The following is a 19,033-nucleotide window of genomic DNA, read 5'->3' as shown; positions in this document are numbered from 1 at the left end:
CTCTCCGAGAATTGCACGATCGTATGGGCGCATCCACCCCCGGATCAACCCCCATCCCCCCGGCGACCGAGACAAAACATAAATAAAGCCCGAATTCGTCTGGTCCGAAGTTTCAGCGGTAAATGAGCTCCCATGAGTTTCATCCTCTCCCTCAAACGCGACAGGTCTTCGCTCCTTCAGCGTCTGCCCTCAACCGCCATCTTGTTGTAAATAAATGAAGTGCTGGAGTCGCATAAAATTTACTGAAACTCGGACGTTGTCGCTGTGCAGTTTCGGAGTATAATGAGGAAAAAACGTATTTAAATCGTTCGGACGCACTCAATGGTATGTGTGGATACCCCTCGCGTGGCTGTCGAGTCTAACTTATTCTGTCGTGTCGGGGCTTTACCTGTTGTCACGAAGAGTCATTGACTCCTTCGGGCACTATACCGACCGTTATACTATATTGGCTATCGGACAGACGTGGACGACGCGGACCGACCCAACGTATTTCGAAGCCGCTTGCGTTCCTCTCTAGAATAATTGAACTGACGTATACTCGGGCGCAGCGGCATTGAGTACTGTCACGGAGAGATGTATTCTAAAAATAAAACTCGAATGCGGAGTCTCCGTCAAGCATATATCATGGATCGCATCAAGGCTAATCAGAATTTCTGAGAGATCATTCGGTGACGCCTCACTGATGAAATGTTGGACGTCCTTCAAAATTTTTAAAACTAGAGGGTATCTGAAAACATGGATATCCATGACTGCGGATGTCGGCACCCGCGTGTCATGCGGCCACTGGGCGGTCGACAGGTGTACGGCACCGGGCGTGATGGGCCCATCGGATTTCTGTCTATAAGACTTCTGTGGCCGGACCTTCTCGCTTACATTCGAGTCTGCGCAGAAGTTCTTGGAAGTTCCTCAACTAAATTCTGAGTTTTGAGACTCATCGAAGACGTAAATCAATGAGTGTCGCCGGTCTTGAGAACTGGGCTACCGCTCGTGTGCCATTGTGATCGATGGGAACTTTCACACAGGCGTTCAACGCAGTCGACATCAGCTCGAAACGTCGTTCATACAGTGGAAGTCCGTATCGCACGCAGCTTCTGTCTGGACCCGCACATGAGAGAGAAATTGGAGGATCTCCCAGCACCTCCATATTAACTCGAGGCATTCTTCTCCAGGGAACGGAGAGGTTTGAGACGCTATTCTGGTTGTGACATGCACGCACCTTCCGTTTGACAATCGAACTTCGCGATGAAGATCCTGCGGATTCTACCGCTCCTGATTTCCGTGACCGTCACCATATCGGCTTTCACGGTTAAGATAAATGAAGAGCAGAACCGTAGGCTCCACGAAATTTCGGAGGGAATTCGCTTCGCCTCCTTGAACTTGACCTTCACGCTCTCGCGAAGGTGGGCAAACAGTCTCGACTTGCTGGATCCCTGATTAGTCCCCCGCTCAATGATGGCTCTGATCCTAATTACTTGATTCCCTACCCTCCACAGGCTCGACGGCTCTTGGCTCTCAAGAATTCTCGAAGTGAACAATCGAACAGGAGCCGTACATCTGAGCGACCGCTATTTGTGTGACAACGGTCCGGATGCCGATTTTGAAGTGAGCGGATTCTCGAATGAGGCGCACCTAATTCTACCATTCCGCCTACGATTCGAGGGATGCGGAAGCGAATCTAAAAAGGAGTCGACCGTCCAGCAATCTATAGAACTCGCTTTACGCAGCTACAGCCATAGCCAAGTGTGCCTTCGTTCAGCTCAGCTAATCGTCCGCTTGGGGGAGGTCTCTCCTGAGGGATGCCGGTTTCTGAACACAAGTGAAGGATCTCATTTCAAGTTCGAGCCCGTGGGTCAGGACATAGTTTTCCACGGGGAGGACAGGTGTTTCCCGAGGAAGGAAATCAATTTCCGTGGATCCCTGGACTGCAAAGGAGAAGTGATTCCACTCTCGATCTATTGGACGCACGATAGGACGCGCGTTCGGCGGAGTGCGGATAGGGACAACTTATTCAGCAGCACCATGTGTTTGACTAGCGTTCCCGAAGGAAAAGATCCGGGCTATCTCGTCGATACCATAAACGTTCGCCATCCTAATCCGTCGGTGAAATATTCTCTGGAAGCTGCCCTGGACGCTCGCAGCAATGCCCTCTTCCGTATTGATTCGGGCTCCGGAGTAGTGATGACGACTCAAGTTTTAGACAGGGAACAGATGCCCACGCACTATTTACGAGTTTTAGCCGTAGACAACCTCGAACTGCCACCGGTAACCGGAACGACGACGCTCCAGGTCAGTCTTACACGAATATCACGGACTATCCATTGAGAGTCGCCTACGATTTTCTTCTCGACTCCGCGATCGACTGAATATCGAATTTCCTCCCACAGGTGAGCGTGCTCGACGAGAACGACCATGCTCCACACTTTGAGCAGGGTTATTACGAGGCCTCCATTCGAGAGTCGAGTCCCGTCGGTTCAACGATTCTCACCGCAAGGGCGACGGACTCCGATGCCGGACAGAACGCCGTCATCTCATACTCTCTCCAGGTAGGTTTCGTAGCGAGGCACCATCCCCGAAGCGAATTGTACTTGCAGAAATATTCCGCAGCCTCTCTCGAGAGATCGAGCAAGCGAGTGTTGAAGAATAGGGAACGGGACAGGAAACCAACATCGATTTCACAAACTAAATTATTAAACTAATGGATTACAATATTCTTCTCCAGGATGCGACCGACATATTCGCTATCGATGCGACATCTGGAGTCATATACACGAAAGCTAGTTTGGATCGCGAGAAGATCCCCGAATATTCGATAATCATCCGAGCTGAAGACGGAGCTCCGGTCCAGAAACGTCTGACGTCCACTGCGCAACTGCATCTCGTGATCCAGGACGACAACGATAATTATCCCCAGTTCAGTGAGAGGACCTACAGCGTCGAGGTAGGTTGCGGATACTTCAGAAGTTTTTTTAGAATAGGAGAGAACCTCTCTGTGTCCGATGGGAAGATTTGCTGCGGCCGATTCCTCCTGATATGAGTACATGTCCTCTGGGGATACCGCCGTCCAATCCAAAATGATTTTTCCAGGTCCCGGAAAACATCAGCTGGATCGATAAGCCTGAAATCACCAGAATCGAGGCTACCGATGCCGACGAGAACGAAAATGCTGCTTTGCGATATAGCATTATCGGGGGTAACACCCAAGGCCATTTCTCGATAGATCCTCTAACTGGGAGCGTAAGTACCTCGAGCGATTCGTTGGTCCGACGACTCTGATTGGGCAACTCTTTTCGGGGAAACTACTCCGGGAATGCTCCACGATTCGAATCGATTCCAGATCCGCGCTGTATCGCCGCTGGACTACGAAACCCTGACAAACTATCGATTGGTGGCCCGCGTCCAGGACGGCGGTTCTCCATCGAGGTCCAACACAACGAATGTCCTTGTAAATGTTCTTGACATTAACGACAACGATCCAAGATTCTATGCTACCGAGTTTCACGAGAGCGTGTCCGAAAACGTCGAGAAAGGCCACAGCGTGATCCAAGTACAAGCGTTCGACACGGATGCCGCCGAGAACGCCAAAATCACGTACTCGTTGCTGACGGTCGACGGCTCCGATTCCGATACGCTGCCGGTGTACATCGAACCCGACACTGGATATGTAAGCAACCGCTCTCGCGCCTACATCAGAGAATCCAAACCCGATCGACGGAAAAGAAGGGTCGCAATATTCTAGTTATTTGCGTTCCAACGGCTTTCCTTGCAGATCCGAATACGAACATTGCTCGACCACGAAAATAGAACAGATTACAAATTCTTCGTGATCGCCCGTGATAACGGAAAGCCTCAGAGAAGCGCGACGGCTACCGTCGTCCTTCAGGTGCGAATGTTCAAAATCCTGGATGCTCCTCCGCGCCCTAGGTCTCTATGTCCTCCATAGTCAATGGCGTCAATCTAATGAAGCGACATTTCTCCGAAGGTCCAAGATGTGAACGACAACGACCCGACATTCGAGCAGAAGTCTTATTATGCTACGCTCTCCGAAAAAGATCCCCCCGGTACTCCGGTTATCACAGTCCATGCTTCAGATCCCGACAAAGATAGCAGGATACAATACAGTATTCCTAGTGGAAACCATCGTGATCGTTTTGGTGAGTTGCCTCAGCTGCTACGCAATTCGGATCCCGACGAAAATTCGGACCTCGATGGAAATAATTTCAGCCCTGCGATCGATACTGCATTCCGAGCTCATGGGATCGAGTAGGAAGGGATATCGCAATGAGCCGAACGTCAATCTATTCTTGAATGATTATTACAGGAATAATCTCCCAGAATGGTAATGGAATCGTTTCCATCGCTCAGCCACTGGATTTCAAATTAGAGAATAGATTCGCCTTGACAATCCAAGCTTCGGACTACGGTGGACGCACGGATACCGCCACACTTTATATCAACGTCACCGGTGAGTTATCGGTCGATACCTGCCCTCGCCAGCTGGTGGAAATCTTCTTGAGTACTTTCTCGGTTCCCGAACCTAGACCAGGGCTCACATCCTTTCCCTCCACAGATGCCAACAATCACCGACCAACTTTTGTGAAAACCCCGTATACAGCATCGGTATTCGAAGATATACCGGTCGGAACCACGGTACTCGTGATTGAGGCGATTGACAACGACGTCGGCGATAACGCCCGCGTAACCTACACGCTCGAAGACGCGGTGAACGCTTTCAAAATCGAGCCCACGACGGGCGCGATAGTGACATCCTTGCCTCTGGATCGCGAAAGCGTTTCCGGATATACCCTGGTGATCACAGCTCAGGACGATGGCAGACCGCCGCTTTCAGACAGCACGAGCGTAGAAATCGAAGTCATCGACGTAAACGATAACGCGCCAAAATTCGCTATGGCCTCGTACACCAGTGACGTGTCGGAGGACGCTCTTCTCGGAACCTCGATCGTCCAGGTTTCAGCCTTGGACGAGGATCAGGGTTTGAATGCGCAAGTTCGCTACACTTTCACCGGTGGCGACGACGGCCAGGGAGCTTTCAGCATCGATCCGACATCCGGTCTCGTCCGAACGGCCAAACAGCTCGATCGCGAGGCGGTTGCGACCTATCATCTGAAAGCTGTCGCGGTCGACCGAGGAAGTCCTCAAATGTCGACAACGGTTCCCATAACGGTTTTCGTCGAGGACATCAACGATTCGCCCCCAAGATTCGATTCGGATAGGATACAGATATTCGTCCCGGAGAACGTTCCGTTGGGGTCCGTCATCGGCACGATCGAAGCCAAGGACCCGGACGAAGGTCCAAACGCTGTCGTCACGTACACTATTGTGGGAGGACCAGACGCCGAGAGTTTCTCGCTGATAACGAAAGCGTCCGGTCCGGTCGACATAGTCAGCCGGCTCGAGTTCGATTACGAAAGCTCCAAGAAAAGATATATATTCTCGGTGAGGGCTTCGAGTCCCCCCTTGAGGACCGACGCCCAGGTCGAGATCTGGGTCACAGATATCAACGACAACGCACCGGTCCTCAAGAATTTCTTGGTTGTGTTCAACAACTTCAAAAATTTCTTCCCAATCGGAACAATCGGAAAAATACCCGCCACCGATCCCGATGTCAACGACAACCTTCAATATAAATTCACGACCGGCAACAGGGCGAATCTCCTCATCTTGAACGAAACGTCAGGAGAACTGAAACTTTCGCCGAATCTGAACACGGATGTGCCGATCGATGCCGAGTTCCAAGTGTCCGTTTTCGACGGAATCAATGAGGTGTCGGCAACCTGCAAACTCCATGTCAGATGGATCTCGGAAGACATGCTGAACAATTCGATCACTGTCCGTCTGCAAGACATGACGATGCAGAAATTCCTGTCGCCTTCGTTCGATTCGTTCCTCTCGGCTCTGAGTGCGATCGTCCCGTGTCCCAAGGAAAACATATATCTGTTCAATATCCAGCAAGATACGCCCGATGTGCTGAACGTTTCGTTTTCCGCGGTGAAAGATCGAGCTCATGACGACCTCTACAGCCAGCAATACATCCAAGAAAGAATGTATCTCGGGAGGAGTACCCTGCAGCGCTTGAGCGATATCATGGTGCTCCCCTTCGACGATTATCCTTGCTCGATCGAGCCGTGCTTGAACTTCGAGAAATGTCAGGCGGTGCACCGTTTCAAGGCAAGTACAGAGTCCTGAATCGACGTGTTGTTATATTTTGCCACTGGGTCCGTAATTGACACGCTCGGTCTGGAACTCCGGAGCATCGGGGACCGCCACCACCAACCGCCATTGTTTTTCTGCAGGAAGCCGGAGACTTCATCGCTTCTGACAGGATCCTATTCCGCCCGATACGGCCTTCCAACACCTTTCAATGCGTTTGTCCTGTCGGCTTCACGGGGATGAAACACAGATTCGACTGCGATACCGATGTCAACTTCTGTTACTCTAGCCCATGCCGTAATGGAGGTTTCTGCGTTCAAACGGAAGGCGGCTACTTCTGCGAGTGCGTCAACAACTTCCACGGGAAAAATTGCGAGGTAGACTTCGAACGGGTCAGCCGAATTCAGTTCTTGCGGTAGCCATCCCTGCCGAATCAATTCCCGAGCCATTTGGTCCGTTTTCGAGCTCTGATTATTCTACAGGTCGCTGGGAAAACGAACACTTCGGCCGGAGGCGCGCAACGCTGTACAGCGAGTGATGCGACGCTCGACGACATGTGTAGACTCAGAGGCCGGAGTTTACCCCAGAGAGGCACCTACGTGACCTTCCCAGCTCTGCAGAAACGTCACAGGTTCTCGTTGAAGATCTCGTTCGCCACCCCCAACCAGAACGGGCTCCTTCTATACAACGGCAGATACGACGATAAGAACGATTTCATCGCGATCGAGCTCGTCGATGGCCAACTCGTCTTCAGCTTCTCCACCGGTGGCGACCGCGCGACTGCCGTCACCGCAGTCAAGGTACTTTCTCCCTCCACTGGTTTCTGGTAGCCGGGGATCTCTTGCGAAAAGACGGTATCTTGAACCCTGATCATTTTGTAACAATCCGTTCCTTTTTTCCAGCCCGGTCTCAACGATGGTAATTGGCACACGGTATCGGTCTCCTATCATGAAAGAAGTGTTTCGTTAGCCGTCGACGGCTGTGATCCTGTCGTTGCCGAAAGACTCGGTAACGATGAAAACTATCAGGTGAGATCCGGGTCCAGATGAATAGAGCCAACCTCTGATCGAGGAAAATACGTACTCAACCTGCGGGAATACTCATACTTGGCCGAGAATCACGCATATGGTCATTCAAACCATTATTTTGATTTTACGGATTTTAATTTTTTTTCTTCGAAAATTTCAGTGTGCGACTCGCGGTCAGCTAAAGCTCGAGCGTAGATGTGAGGACTTCATGGAAAGCTGCTACCGATTCCTCGATCTCACGGGTCCGCTGCAGCTCGGAGGCCTTCCCCAGATTCGATCGAGCTTCCCGGTGCAGAACCGAGACTTTGTCGGCTGCATCCGAGACTTCTACATCGATCATGAGCTCGTGGATCTCAATCATTTTGTCGCCAACAATCTCACTATCGCCGGCTGTCCCTCGCGAAGAGGCTTCTGCCACATCGATCCTTGCCAGAACGGGGGAACTTGCGTGGAATCGTGGAGTGGTTACAAATGTCGTTGCACAGACGGTTATGGTGGCCCGGAGTGCCAGGACCGTGTTGAGCCATACAGGTTGGTGCTATACGAATTAGTCTACTCGCTGGAGCGAACTCATTCGAGCGTCAAGGGATCAACAACCAAATCTTCTCCTTTTCCTCATTCAGGTTCCACGGGGATGGTCATCTCATGTTCAAGTTCTCTCTCAGACCGATCGATATACCTTGGGTGGTCAAGGTATCGATGAGAAGCAAGCAGAGGAACGGGCTCCTGATGCTGGTTCAACTTGGCGGGAGCGCCAGTAGATTCCTGCTCCAGGTGATCAACGGAACGGCCATGGCGTCCGTCGATGACGTTCACGTTTCAGTGCCGCATTCGTCTGTGGCCGACGGAGAATGGCACCGGATACAAGCTACCTGGAACGCGAACATATTCAGCTTGTCTGTCGACGGCAACCACTACAAGCAGGAAAAACACATCCACCAGAGTCCGGCGGCGCACTATATCGGGGACGTTTGGGTGGGCGGACACGAGAGCGGTGAATACCCCTCGTTCAAGGGCTGCATGGAGAACATCCGTGTGGGAAACCAGAAAGATCAAGCTTACAGAGAGCCATCCTCGGAGAGGAACGTGTTCAGAGGCTGCGTGATCGAGGACGCTTGCGCGTCGAATCCATGCCCCGATACCTCGAGTTGCAGCAACGTTTTCGAAGGCTTCAAATGTATCTGCAAACCCGGCTACGTAGGGAGTCAGTGCCTTCCGATCTGCTCTCTGAATCCGTGCGAGCACAACACGACCTCGAGCTGCGTGACCGCGTCGAAGCTCGAGCGCGGCTATCAGTGTCTGTGCGATGCGAACCATTACGGCGAAAGATGCGAAATGACAATGATCGATCACTGCCCAATCAATTGGTGGGGCACCCCTCCGTTCTGTGGGCCTTGCACCTGCGACGTGCACAAAGGCTACAGCTCGAACTGCAACAAGACAACTGGAGAATGTTTCTGCGAAGAGAATTACTACTACACCCCCGAGCAGAGTACCTGCCTCCCATGTAACTGTTACGCTGCCGGATCACACGGTCAGCAATGCGATTCGATCACCGGGCAATGTAATTGTCGGGAGGGAGTGATCGGCAAGCATTGCGACAGCTGTTCGAATGAGTTCGCCGAGGTCACACTGAGGGGATGCCTGGTCATTTACGACGGCTGTCCTCGCGCGATGCACTCGCGTGTCTGGTGGCCGAGAACTTCGCTCGGTATCGAAGCCTCGAGCGTTTGTCCTGCCCAGTCTCAGGGTAAATGCTCGCGGTTCTGTGACGCGAACGAGGGCTGGCATCAGCCGGATCTTTTCCACTGCATCTCGGATCCACTCGTCCCACTCAGCGAGGAACTGAACATCATCGAAAAATCGAATATCCAACTGAGGTCGCACAATTCCCGTCGCTTGGCTCGGGAAATGGACGATGCTGTGCGCAGAAGTCTCGAGAACAACGGGGGCATACTGTACGGCACGGACGTTCGGACCATATCGCAAGTCCTCACACTCATAACGGAATTCGAAGTGCAGCAGAGCGGCTTCAACTTGAGCCACACGCAAGACCGACATTTCATGAAATACCTCTTCAACAGTCTCGCCACCGTGGTCAAGGCGAGATTCTCGCCCGAATGGCAACGAGTTCCTGTGAACCTTCGCCTCGAGAGACTTCTGCTCCGTTTCGAGAGCTACGCCAGAACAATCCTGGGCAACATGGAGGATACGTTCACGTCGCCCTTCATGCTCAATTTTAACGATACGGTTTTCACTGTCGATCAAGCATCGTACCGCGACCTGCGTCTGAACAATACCACGTCGCGTCACATCCAGAAGATTACGACTGGGCAGAAAACGCTGGATCTTCTTCAATTGCCTAAATTCAACAATATTCCCCTGCAAAATCTCGGGCCGTGGTTCCCGAACGTCGGCATTCCGTTGGGGACCCTGTCACTGGACACCTATGGGAACGACAGTAAGGTCCTGTTCTCTGTGCTTGCCTTCAAGGACGCGAGCGTCCTCTATCCTCTCATGTACGACTCAACCATCAAGTAAGTCAGCTCAGGCTCGAGCGAGAGAAGACGGAGGATCGGTTCAAATAATTATTCACCCCCGACATCGATGGTTATCATCGAAGTGTATTTTTTCGACTCTTTCTCATTTGTTTGAATTCGCCACTTTCAGCCACGCTCTGGGCGTTTCGGTCAGCAGTGCCATCGTCTCGGTGGTCTTAGCGAAATCGGATTCGAAATTCTCGATCATCGATCAGTTCAGTGGAGAGAACAGGGTCCACATCAAGTTCCCCAGTCTCACTGGAAGATATCCGAGGAACCCTCAGGTGAGCTTGGCGTCAGAGACTTTTCTCCTCCCAGAGCAAAAACCGACAGTGGAATAGACTACGGTCAACCGGCATTCTTCTCCTCCTCAGTGCGTGTACTGGTACGTCTCACCATCGAGCGGCTATGGGAAATGGTCCGCCCGCGGATGTCGAGTGGAAGCCGTCGGGGCGAATTTCGTGAACTGCTCTTGCGATCACCTCTCGCTCTTCGCGGTGCTCACGGAAGACTCGTTCGCCTTGGCTCGGACCCAGATCTCCTACAGCCAAGAGCTGGGCTCCAGTGTTTCTCTCATGTTCTCGATCGGTTAGTAGAGTGATTGTTTCGTTGCGTCGCAGCGTAGAAATTCTTCCTTAGCGACGAGGCTCCGCTGAGATCGCTCACTCAGCCCTCTATAACCTGTTCAGCGTACGACTTTCCGAATTTCTGGTTCCAGCTCTATTGACAACTACCGTTGTACTTCTGATTGCCCTGACCATAGCTAGTGGAGGCTATTCTACGAATTCTCATGCAATCCACATAAACATAATTCTGTGCCTTCTCATAGTATACTTGATATCACTCGTCGGTATAAGGTGAGCTCTCATTGCCTTTCTATTCCGAATATTTGGATGCTCGCTGATCCTGATGAAGTTTTCACGGGAGAATCTCCGAATGACATTCGATTCTTTTTGCAGATCTCATTCGCCACCTTCTCAATATTTCTGTAAATTGACGGCGATCTGCTTACATTATTCATGGTTATGCGTGTTTTCGTGGCTTCTGATCGACCTTCTTCACATATACCGAATGCTCACCGAAATGAAAGATATCAACCACGGTTCAATGAAGTTCTACATCAGCATGGCATACGGAGGACCGGCTCTAATCGTAGCGCTCACCCTTGGAATCAAGGCGGAGTTGTACGCCGGACACAACCTGTGAGTTCGAATCTTCCTGCTATCGAAATGATCCATCGCTCGACCCGCAGGATTCCGTCTTCAAAATTCCGTCGACGGTGCCCTGATAATGCTTCGTATCTGCATCTTGATACGATTTCAATGAGGAATCTTCGTTCACAGGTGCTGGGTCTCGGTTTCGGAATCACTAATCTGGTCGCAAGTTGCTCCGATCGTCACCCTGATTGGAGCAGCTCTACTTCTGACCTCGGCCTCTGTCATGGCATCGATCCGCGTCCAGGGAGTTGATCTGATATCAGATTTCGGAAACATACGTTTCCTGTTGTGGCTTTCGATGTGCCAACTACCCGTCATCGTCGTCTTCTGGTAAGCGATCGCGATTCAAACCTGATCCCCAGTATACCTCATGGGGGATTCCACGGAAAATTCCTCCGTTGTGTAACGATTCTGAGCCTCCGACGTATTTTCCAGGATAAGCTCCATGTTGGCGGCTGGAGGAGTAGCCAACGGTTGGATTGTGTTCAGCGTCTGCACACCAGTGACGGCGATTGTCGTCTTCCTCTGTCAGTGTATCCTCAATGCGAGAGTACGCCAAAACCTCTGGGAAATGCTCCGCGGCAGACGTAAATGCTTGCTCGCCTACTACGGCGGCTCGGGCGGGGGTGCCGCGCTCTCATCTTCGGTGAGTGACCATGCGGAGAATTCCGAGAATTCTACCAATCGATAAACGCTTGGCTGAAAGGAAGGAGTTTCAAACAAAGGATCCTGATGCTCTTCGAGCCCTGTCTCATGAATGAGCTGTCTTGTTCCAGCGCTCCGCCCTCTCCTATGGCCGAAATTTGGATTTGAGCGTCCACGGAACGTTACAGCGACGACATGTCATAATGGGGGCTTATTCAACTACGTCGAGATCGACCACTCACAGGTAAAATCGACAACGACGGATCGAAAACTTGAAAGAACGGCGGACTTGCATACATGGCTCATACAAATTCATTCCATAACACAGACCTAGTGTAATGATGTGCTCTCCGCAGGTCTTCCTCGTTCGCTTCTTCCGCTACTGTGCCTGCCCACCATCATCATCACCACCATCATCATCATAAGAATAAGAAGAGCAAATCCCGTAGTAAGGTTTTGGAGACACCGAGCGAAGACAGTGGTTCCCGCGTCTCGAAGTACTCCCAGGAAGATCTCCAATCGATCGACCAGGAGAGTATGGACCTCGCTTCGAGTCATTCTTCCGATAAGGACACCATGACCTATATGGAAGAAGAGGAAGATGAGGTCAATTCTGACGAATATTCAGAATGCGAGGGCGAGGAAGGTTCGTATAATCCGTTTCTGAAATCTTCCGAGCTTTTTATTCCGTCTGCTCCGCTCCCGGACGCCTTAAGCTGATTCCTTCCGCTCATCCGCAGAGAAGACAGATCACCAATCGGGTTCCCAATCCAACGACGGCAGCCCGGAAAATTATAGGGCACCGGAGGCTGCGACGAATGAATACGGAGGTTACGGCGATGTGTCAGGCAGTCTTTCGAGAATGGCTACCCTCCCCCTGACGAACACGATGCTCCTTAGTGATAATACGAGCCCGAACGGTGAGTAGAATACGCCTCGACGCCTCGTCCGGATGCTTTTTGCAACTCGACCGAAAGCTCGTTCGATGCTTCGATTGATGATTGACCCGATGAAATTATTCCAGCTGGAACCGTGAGCGACAATGCCGATGTTAGCTATATCGATGAGAGTTCGCCACCGAACTACGGGTGAGCACCCCATTTCGAGAATTGCCTCGCTGTCAGTATAAGTCACCCGAGATCGCTAGACGTTCGTTGTTCTGAACCTTTACCCCCCCCTTGCAGGAAAGGCGAAACTTCCGTCTGACGTGTGAATGGAAAAGTATTTTTGTAAGTGGAATGTTCATAGGCCCCCAGCATAGGATTTCCGAGAAGTCACTCAATCCTCCCCCAAAGCTGATTTGCAAGTTCCGGGACGATCGGTCGAACTCTACTCACAAGGAACTTCGCGAAGGGAATGAATTCCCGAAAGGCTGACTTGGTCGGCCTATCGGTCATCGGCCCAGATGTCTGGGATGAGGATTTGGGTGCAAGACGAAGCAATGGTGCTAGAGTCGCTTTCTTACACACACCCGTCCTGATGAGGATGGCTTGCCGTTTCGTAGATTAGATTTTCGAATTGGAATTTAGGCACGGAACATCACTGCACATATTGTATTTTGCCAAGACTTCGTGCGCTCAGCTCGCCTGTGTGACTAGATCTAAGGAACAAAGAACTGCCATCTTTTCGACTTGACCACAATTGAAGCGTCCAACTAGAGGAAAGTGAACGAGGAAATGATGCCAACAAATGTAAAGTCTTCTTGATATTATTCCATCCTCGTATGCTCTACGGGAAAGCGCAGCTCTTTCCCATCGAACAATCGCATCGGTCGAGGGGAGCTGGCGATCCGGCGCACCCGACGCGAAACGCGGAAAATCGCCGTGGACAAGGGTTGTGAGGGGAATTTAACTTGTAATTATCGGGATATATCTGCCGGACTTGTGATCTTTGACAGCTATGTACATACATATAAAGAGAGCGGATGAGGCGGGAGACATTTTCCCCTGAGATTCTTCTATGAAATGTCTTCGATACCTGCTGAAAAGCATGGGAGTATGGTTCTGGTTTGAATAAATTATTGACTGTGGACGAGAGAACACTCGAATACGAATCTATTCATGAGACTGAATGACGAGCGGACCTTGACCCATGTGGCGATCCGCGATTCCCAGGAGGGGAATCTGCGGCCAAGGCTCTGAAGAAGGCTGAGTGACTGGACATAGGTATTATCTGCTCAGGAATATATATTCGCCCTTCTTTATTGGTTCCTCACTACAACTCGACGCCGACCGTCGAATGAATTCGTCAACTAGGGGCTATCACCGGGGCTGGGAGGTTTTCACCATGTCGAGAACCCGCTCAGTGGCAGTCGGGTATGTCGCCTTAGCAGCTGAAAGTCTCTCGGATGGCAGTTCCTCCAAGTTTTCTTCCGTTGGTTTGTACACCCACGGGTTCCACGGTCCTTGTATGGAAATTGAGCTCGTCGCTGAGTATTTCAGCAGCTTCTGGTTAGACGGCCTCCCCGATGTCGTAGTCATGAGGTTAATCCATCTGATGAGCTCCTGTTTCGAAAACGGATTGCAGCGGAGTTCCTCCCTGGGAATCGGAATGAGCGACTGTATGTAATCTCCATGGCTCGAATGAGCAATCTGATGTTGGGAGTTGACATTCGTGCCTGACGGATCAGATCTCCGATATTCCCTCTCGAGACTCACTTATGACCATTGATGTATTCTGCGACAACGACTGGATCCCGATGTCTCCGCGGTTTCAGATAGATCACGGCGGTCGGACACTGTCTCGCGAGGTCCATGATCTCACTTTCGATGTACTCTCTCATGAATCTCGACCTGCCAAGCAATAGAGTTCAGGCCGGCTGGGCTTGCTCAGGGGGACCCTCCGAATATTCCGTATACGGGGAGAATGAAAGAATGGACACATTCATAGATAGATAGGATATTTTGAGAGATTTTCTTCGGGAACTCGTTGTGTGAACACTCACGATCCGTGTGATTTGCAAAACTTGAAGGTGAGTCGAGCCAGGCTTGGCACATGTTGCAGCATGCCATTATTGAAGCCCTCCTTGAGGAAAAAGCCTGGTTTATAATGATTCATTGTCGAACACTCTGCGCGATTTTCACTGATTATCCACAACATTCATTTTCTCTCCCATCGCGCATACCACCGGCGGCCCATCATTGCTACAGTTGACCCATAGAAGCTTCGGTGACGGTACAGCATGTTCAATGGCGCGTCGGCGCTCCGATGAATCGACCAGAGGGAAGAGATGCGTCAAGCGTCGTGCCTATCCCGGTCATGGCGGGAGTCAGGCGAAATGGGGGACAATAATCGGCATATTCACCGGAGGGATTCCGAGCCACGGCGAGCGCTCGATGTTCCCGGAGGCAAGCTTCCGTTCCGGGCGGAATGAGCCGAATTTTCCCCGGCGAGAGTTTATTATCGTCAGAGGGAGAGGGAAGAAAATAATAACAAATCGAACACATGTTTTCCATGACTTCATTCCACAAATACTCGAATTGAGCTTCGTGACTTCTCGGGGCGGCCCCGAGAGATAACAAGTGCTCCCCTTGCTCGGCTGAGTCCATCTCAACCAATCCTATGCCTGAGGGCCTGCAGCGAGCACGATGGATTTGGCAACGAAGAACTCCTTGAGTCTCATTTTCGATGAAAAATTTGAAGACACTCGGAAATATGTTTGTGACGCTCCAGGATGCGGCAAAACCTTCGTGAAGAATAATTTTTTGGAGTTCCACATCCGAACTCATACGAATGAGGTGAGCGACAAATCGATACTCTCCGTTCTTCGATTCACCGGGCGATAAGGGATGAGGAAATGAACTTGGATTGATTGTTCCCGCAGCGGCCGTTCCACTGCAGCTTTCCGGGCTGCTCTCTATCGTACACTCGCTCATGGCATCTTAGGAGACACGTGATTAATGCTCATCAGCCGAAACCGGAAGTCGTAGCGAAGTAGGTTGTACAATCGAACGAGGTTCAGTAGAACGCCAGAGCTGCACGAGCTCATCGAGGAAGGCAACTGTAATGTCCAAACATATGGAGTCAGGAGCTGATTCGTTCATCTTCACAGGTTCGAATGTCAGGAGTCTGGATGCTCAAGAGTCTACCAATCCAAGGATGCTCTCAGGAAGCATCATGCCGAAATCCACGGAAGCAACGGTAGACTTGCCGGTCCAAGATACCAGTGTTCCGTCTGTCACCTTAGTTTCTCGAAACACAACAAGTTGAAAGTCCATGCTTCCCTGCATTCGGGTGAAATGCCCTTCAAGTGAGTCGAGCGGCCCCGTGTATCCCTCGGGGAGGCATCTTCCCCATTACAAGCTCGTGAAGCCCTAGAATCTCAAATGGTTCCCCCCATCCAGGTGTTCGGTTGAAGGCTGCGGGAGAGAATATCGCATCCACAGCAAATTGAAAGCCCACGAGAAGTCCCACTTGGGCTACGCGTGTGAGAGTTGCGATAACCAAAGATTCCCGACCTGGTCGGCTCTCAGGAAACATAGCGCTGAAACGCACAGCGCGAAACGATGTCCCAAATGTGATAAAACCTTCAAGCAAAACGGTAATCTTGATCACATGGAATTGTGAAGGCGAAAAGAAATTCAGGGGAGAGGGAACCATGAGAATCTAAAGAGGACAAAAAATCTCTGCATACAGCTCTCCTCATGGCTCACATGGAGACGCATTCGGACAATCGCTTGGCTTTCGTGTGTCCATTTCCGGAATGCGAAAAGTCCTACTTTGAGGTAATTTGGGGGAACATGTCTCTCATCGTTTTCAGTCTCCGTGCTGCGGGCCTTGCCCTCTGCAGCTCGCCTCAGGTTACTTCCCTCGCTGATTCTCTTTCCAGATGAAGAACCTCCGGGCTCATCAGAAAGCCGCTCATGAAAATGTTCGTTTCACGTGTACAGAATGTCAGAAAGAGTTTTGTTCCAAGCAGACCTTGAGACGTCACGGCCGCAAATGCATGAACAAAACATATGAGCGGAAGGCTCCGAAAACTGGTCAGTTATTCTAATTGTTTGATCGGCGATTGTCATTACGCCACTATCCCGCCTATTCTGAGTCACGGTGGGGTCTCTTCAGGGGACCTGCGGAAAACGAGAGTGGACAAGGGAAAGCCTCGGAGAAGAGCCGCCGTTTTTCTCTCTGCTGTTGATTCGAAAGATATCGACCACCCTGAAGAGTGAAAGTCGATCCTGGTCTGCTTGAGTGCTTCGCCTGAGAGACATCGTCACGTCGAAGAGTCGCAGGTCCCGTCACATCGAAACGGCGAACCAGACTCGCGACTGTGGTTTATCGAGGAATGGAAAATAAAAAAAACTCTAGCTTTACCCCTCGTATTCGTTCCCGGGACAGCCTTACTGTTCGCTCAGTGCTTGGACGAATTTCCTTAGATATCGAGTGCGATCGTAAAGGTGTCGGAAGTCAGAATGCATAGATACGCTCAAGCGTCGAATCCCCCCCCTCTCCCCGAGGACGCGTCGCGACCCGCGAAGAAGTGTTCCCTGCTGGGACGGATCAGGGACAAAATGTTAATGGAGATTCTCCCTGGATCGGTACCTGGGTTTGAGAATCGAGCGGGAGCGGTCGTCTCGGATCCTTCGTATACGCGCTCATGTATGAGCTGAGGTTCAACCCGTGGCTCTCCGACATGAGCGTCGATGAAATCGGCAAATGAGGCCCCGGGATTTAAGAGAATGATATCTAGAGAAAATTCACGGATCACCCTCGAGTCGCGTCGACCACCGCGCACTATACACAAATCGCGGACCGTGATTCGAAATTAGCCGCCTCTCCGACCCTCTCCCACCGCCGAGACAGCGGGATTGTCCCAGTTCGAAACCACCGCTGCGGTCCTTTTGGTTTGAAGAAGAGTCGAGTGAGTATCTGCTCCGGTCTTGCGCTGAAATGATTATGTTTTTCTCTGATGAGAAATCAAAGATTCTCAGGCACATGCCATGAATTATATCACCGAGACCCTGGGCTAGCCTCCAATGGGTGTCGAAGGCTGTAATGCGGGAAATTCCCCGAAAATCTAGGGCCGAGTCGTAGAACACGTGGCAAGACGGACGCCGCAACTTAGGATTCCGATGCTCACTTTCAAGTTCTTTGGAGACGAATCTAAGGAGCGCTCGCTCCAATCACACAGGAATTCGGATCTCCCGTGAGGGGCCGAACCTCCTCGCGTGTCGCTCAATCGACGTCTTGATCACGAACCAAATTTTCCGCTTTCAGCAATGGCGGATGCAGCTCCTGCCGGTCGTGGTGGTTTTCGTCAGGGATTCGGTCGTGGTGGACGAGGTGGTCGTGGACGTGGCCGCGGACGCGGCCGTGGAGGTCGTCGAGGGGGCAAGGAGGGCGAGAAGGAATGGCAACCCGTGACGAAATTGGGCCGTTTGGTCAAAGACGGGAAGCTGAAGACCCTCGAGGAGATCTATCCTTATGCCTATCCCATCAAGGAATTCGAGATAATCGACACTTTCCTCGGCACCTCCCTGAAGGACGACGTTTTGAAGATCATGCCCGTCCAGAAGCAGACCCGTGCCGGTCAGAGGACCCGTTTCAAGGCATTCGTTGCTATCGGTGACTACAATGGACATGTCGGTCTCGGTGTGAAGTGCTCCAAAGAAGTCGCCACCGCTATCCGCGGAGCCATCGTGCTCGCAAAACTGTCCGTCATCCCAGTCAGACGAGGATATTGGGGAAACAAGATCGGTGAGTGAACTCGACGGAGTCGGGAGCGAGGAACGGTTCCCATCGATCCCGCACTGCGAGAAAACCCAACATCGTTTCTGACTCGGGACCGATCTCTTTCCAGGAAAGCCCCACACCGTGCCTTGCAAGGTTTCCGGCAAGTGCGGATCCGTTAGCGTGAAGCTGATTCCCGCCCCGCGCGGAACTGGCATCGTGTCTGCTCCCGTACCGAAGAAACTCCTGCAGATGGCTGGTATCGATGATTGCTACACCCAGGCTCGGGGTTCGACCTGTACCCTCGGAAACTTCGCCAAAGCCACCTATCTGGCTATCCAGCAGACGTACTCCTATCTGACCCCCGATCTTTGGGCCGATCAGCAGTTGAGCAAAACGCCTTACCAAGTGCATACCGACCATCTGTCGAACGCGAACAGGGCTCACGCTCATTATTCGAACGAATAAGTTCCCTTCGCTCGTCGATTGAACTGACCGGTGAATAAACTCGTCTGCTTCGAAAGCAACATTTCTCCTCATTATTCGAGTCATTATACTGCTAGGGATCGAGGTCCAAAGCGACAATCGCATGCGCTCCCTGGCACTTCGAGAGTGACGAGTAGGTGGAAGTATCCATGGGTGCGAAGGTTAAGAAAGGGATTGATAAGATAGCGGTGTCCCCGAAATCGTCATGTGACTCCTTAGATTTTCGATCCAGGGGGATCCCAGGATCGTCGGATCGTCATGGGGAGTGATCGAGGCAAGG

The 19,033-nt window shown here is 51.5% G+C and overlaps 4 protein-coding genes across 4 annotated transcripts; 3 read left to right on the top strand and 1 right to left on the bottom strand.

Moving 5' to 3' along the window:
- The first annotated feature begins 1,242 nt into the window (after positions 1-1,242).
- On the top strand, positions 1,243-12,690 carry stan (Protocadherin-like wing polarity protein stan). Its single transcript, XM_029110797.1, has 25 exons — positions 1,243-1,400; positions 1,494-2,286; positions 2,385-2,543; positions 2,720-2,938; positions 3,085-3,234; positions 3,335-3,661; positions 3,767-3,880; positions 3,980-4,151; positions 4,319-4,462; positions 4,568-6,190; positions 6,316-6,545; positions 6,651-6,968; positions 7,071-7,196; positions 7,357-7,727; positions 7,820-9,733; positions 9,867-10,020; positions 10,111-10,324; positions 10,455-10,593; positions 10,696-10,938; positions 11,080-11,283; positions 11,389-11,599; positions 11,730-11,842; positions 11,955-12,244; positions 12,339-12,518; positions 12,623-12,690. Exons 1-25 carry the CDS (start codon positions 1,243-1,245, stop codon positions 12,688-12,690), a joined length of 8,634 nt encoding a protein of 2,877 aa, XP_028966630.1.
- A 1,084-nt stretch (positions 12,691-13,774) lies between these two features.
- mRpL43 (mitochondrial ribosomal protein L43) lies at positions 13,775-14,735 on the bottom strand. Its single transcript, XM_003740958.1, has 3 exons — positions 14,543-14,735; positions 14,256-14,390; positions 13,775-14,136 (listed from the first exon to the last, which is right to left on the bottom strand). Exons 1-3 carry the CDS (start codon positions 14,695-14,697, stop codon positions 13,860-13,862), a joined length of 567 nt encoding a protein of 188 aa, XP_003741006.1. The 5' UTR covers positions 14,698-14,735; the 3' UTR covers positions 13,775-13,859.
- A 293-nt stretch (positions 14,736-15,028) lies between these two features.
- Positions 15,029-16,766, top strand: LOC100898063 (transcription factor IIIA). The gene is made up of 7 exons (XM_003740979.1): positions 15,029-15,335; positions 15,422-15,531; positions 15,650-15,847; positions 15,942-16,138; positions 16,234-16,322; positions 16,427-16,580; positions 16,663-16,766. Exons 1-7 carry the CDS (start codon positions 15,186-15,188, stop codon positions 16,764-16,766), a joined length of 1,002 nt encoding a protein of 333 aa, XP_003741027.1. The 5' UTR covers positions 15,029-15,185.
- A 663-nt stretch (positions 16,767-17,429) lies between these two features.
- Positions 17,430-18,796, top strand: RpS2 (ribosomal protein S2). Its single transcript, XM_003740957.1, has 3 exons — positions 17,430-17,458; positions 17,815-18,294; positions 18,398-18,796. Exons 2-3 carry the CDS (start codon positions 17,817-17,819, stop codon positions 18,733-18,735), a joined length of 816 nt encoding a protein of 271 aa, XP_003741005.1. The 5' UTR covers positions 17,430-17,458; positions 17,815-17,816; the 3' UTR covers positions 18,736-18,796.
- Positions 18,797-19,033: the final 237 nt, after the last annotated feature.

The sequence above is a fragment of the Galendromus occidentalis genome, unplaced genomic scaffold (genome assembly GCF_000255335.2).
Source record: "Galendromus occidentalis unplaced genomic scaffold, Mocc_1.1 scf7180000077116, whole genome shotgun sequence".
Taxonomy (NCBI): domain Eukaryota; kingdom Metazoa; phylum Arthropoda; class Arachnida; order Mesostigmata; family Phytoseiidae; genus Galendromus; species Galendromus occidentalis.
This window is presented reverse-complemented; position numbering and strand designations above follow the sequence as displayed.

What these genes read in the sequence shown, in the direction of transcription:
- mRpL43 (XM_003740958.1), bottom strand. Translation starts at nt 14,697, where the DNA reads ATGTTGTGGATAATCAGTGAAAATCGCGCAGAGTGTTCGACAATGAAT. An exon ending in TTTTGCAAATCACACGGATC is followed by an intron (nt 14,391 to 14,542) that starts GTGAGTGTTCAC and finishes ATTGCTTGGCAG; the next exon opens with GTCGAGATTCATGAGAGAGT. An exon ending in GAATACATCAATGGTCATAA is followed by an intron (nt 14,137 to 14,255) that starts GTGAGTCTCGAG and finishes TCCGATTCCCAG; the next exon opens with GGAGGAACTCCGCTGCAATC.
- RpS2 (XM_003740957.1), top strand. Translation starts at nt 17,817, where the DNA reads ATGGCGGATGCAGCTCCTGCCGGTCGTGGTGGTTTTCGTCAGGGATTC. An exon ending in ATATTGGGGAAACAAGATCG is followed by an intron (nt 18,295 to 18,397) that starts GTGAGTGAACTC and finishes ATCTCTTTCCAG; the next exon opens with GAAAGCCCCACACCGTGCCT.
- LOC100898063 (XM_003740979.1), top strand. Translation starts at nt 15,186, where the DNA reads ATGGATTTGGCAACGAAGAACTCCTTGAGTCTCATTTTCGATGAAAAA. An exon ending in AAACCGGAAGTCGTAGCGAA is followed by an intron (nt 15,532 to 15,649) that starts GTAGGTTGTACA and finishes TCATCTTCACAG; the next exon opens with GTTCGAATGTCAGGAGTCTG. An exon ending in GCGGAAGGCTCCGAAAACTG is followed by an intron (nt 16,581 to 16,662) that starts GTCAGTTATTCT and finishes GGGTCTCTTCAG; the next exon opens with GGGACCTGCGGAAAACGAGA.
- stan (XM_029110797.1), top strand. Translation starts at nt 1,243, where the DNA reads ATGAAGATCCTGCGGATTCTACCGCTCCTGATTTCCGTGACCGTCACC. An exon ending in CTGCCGTCACCGCAGTCAAG is followed by an intron (nt 6,969 to 7,070) that starts GTACTTTCTCCC and finishes CCTTTTTTCCAG; the next exon opens with CCCGGTCTCAACGATGGTAA. An exon ending in GATATCCGAGGAACCCTCAG is followed by an intron (nt 10,021 to 10,110) that starts GTGAGCTTGGCG and finishes TCTCCTCCTCAG; the next exon opens with TGCGTGTACTGGTACGTCTC.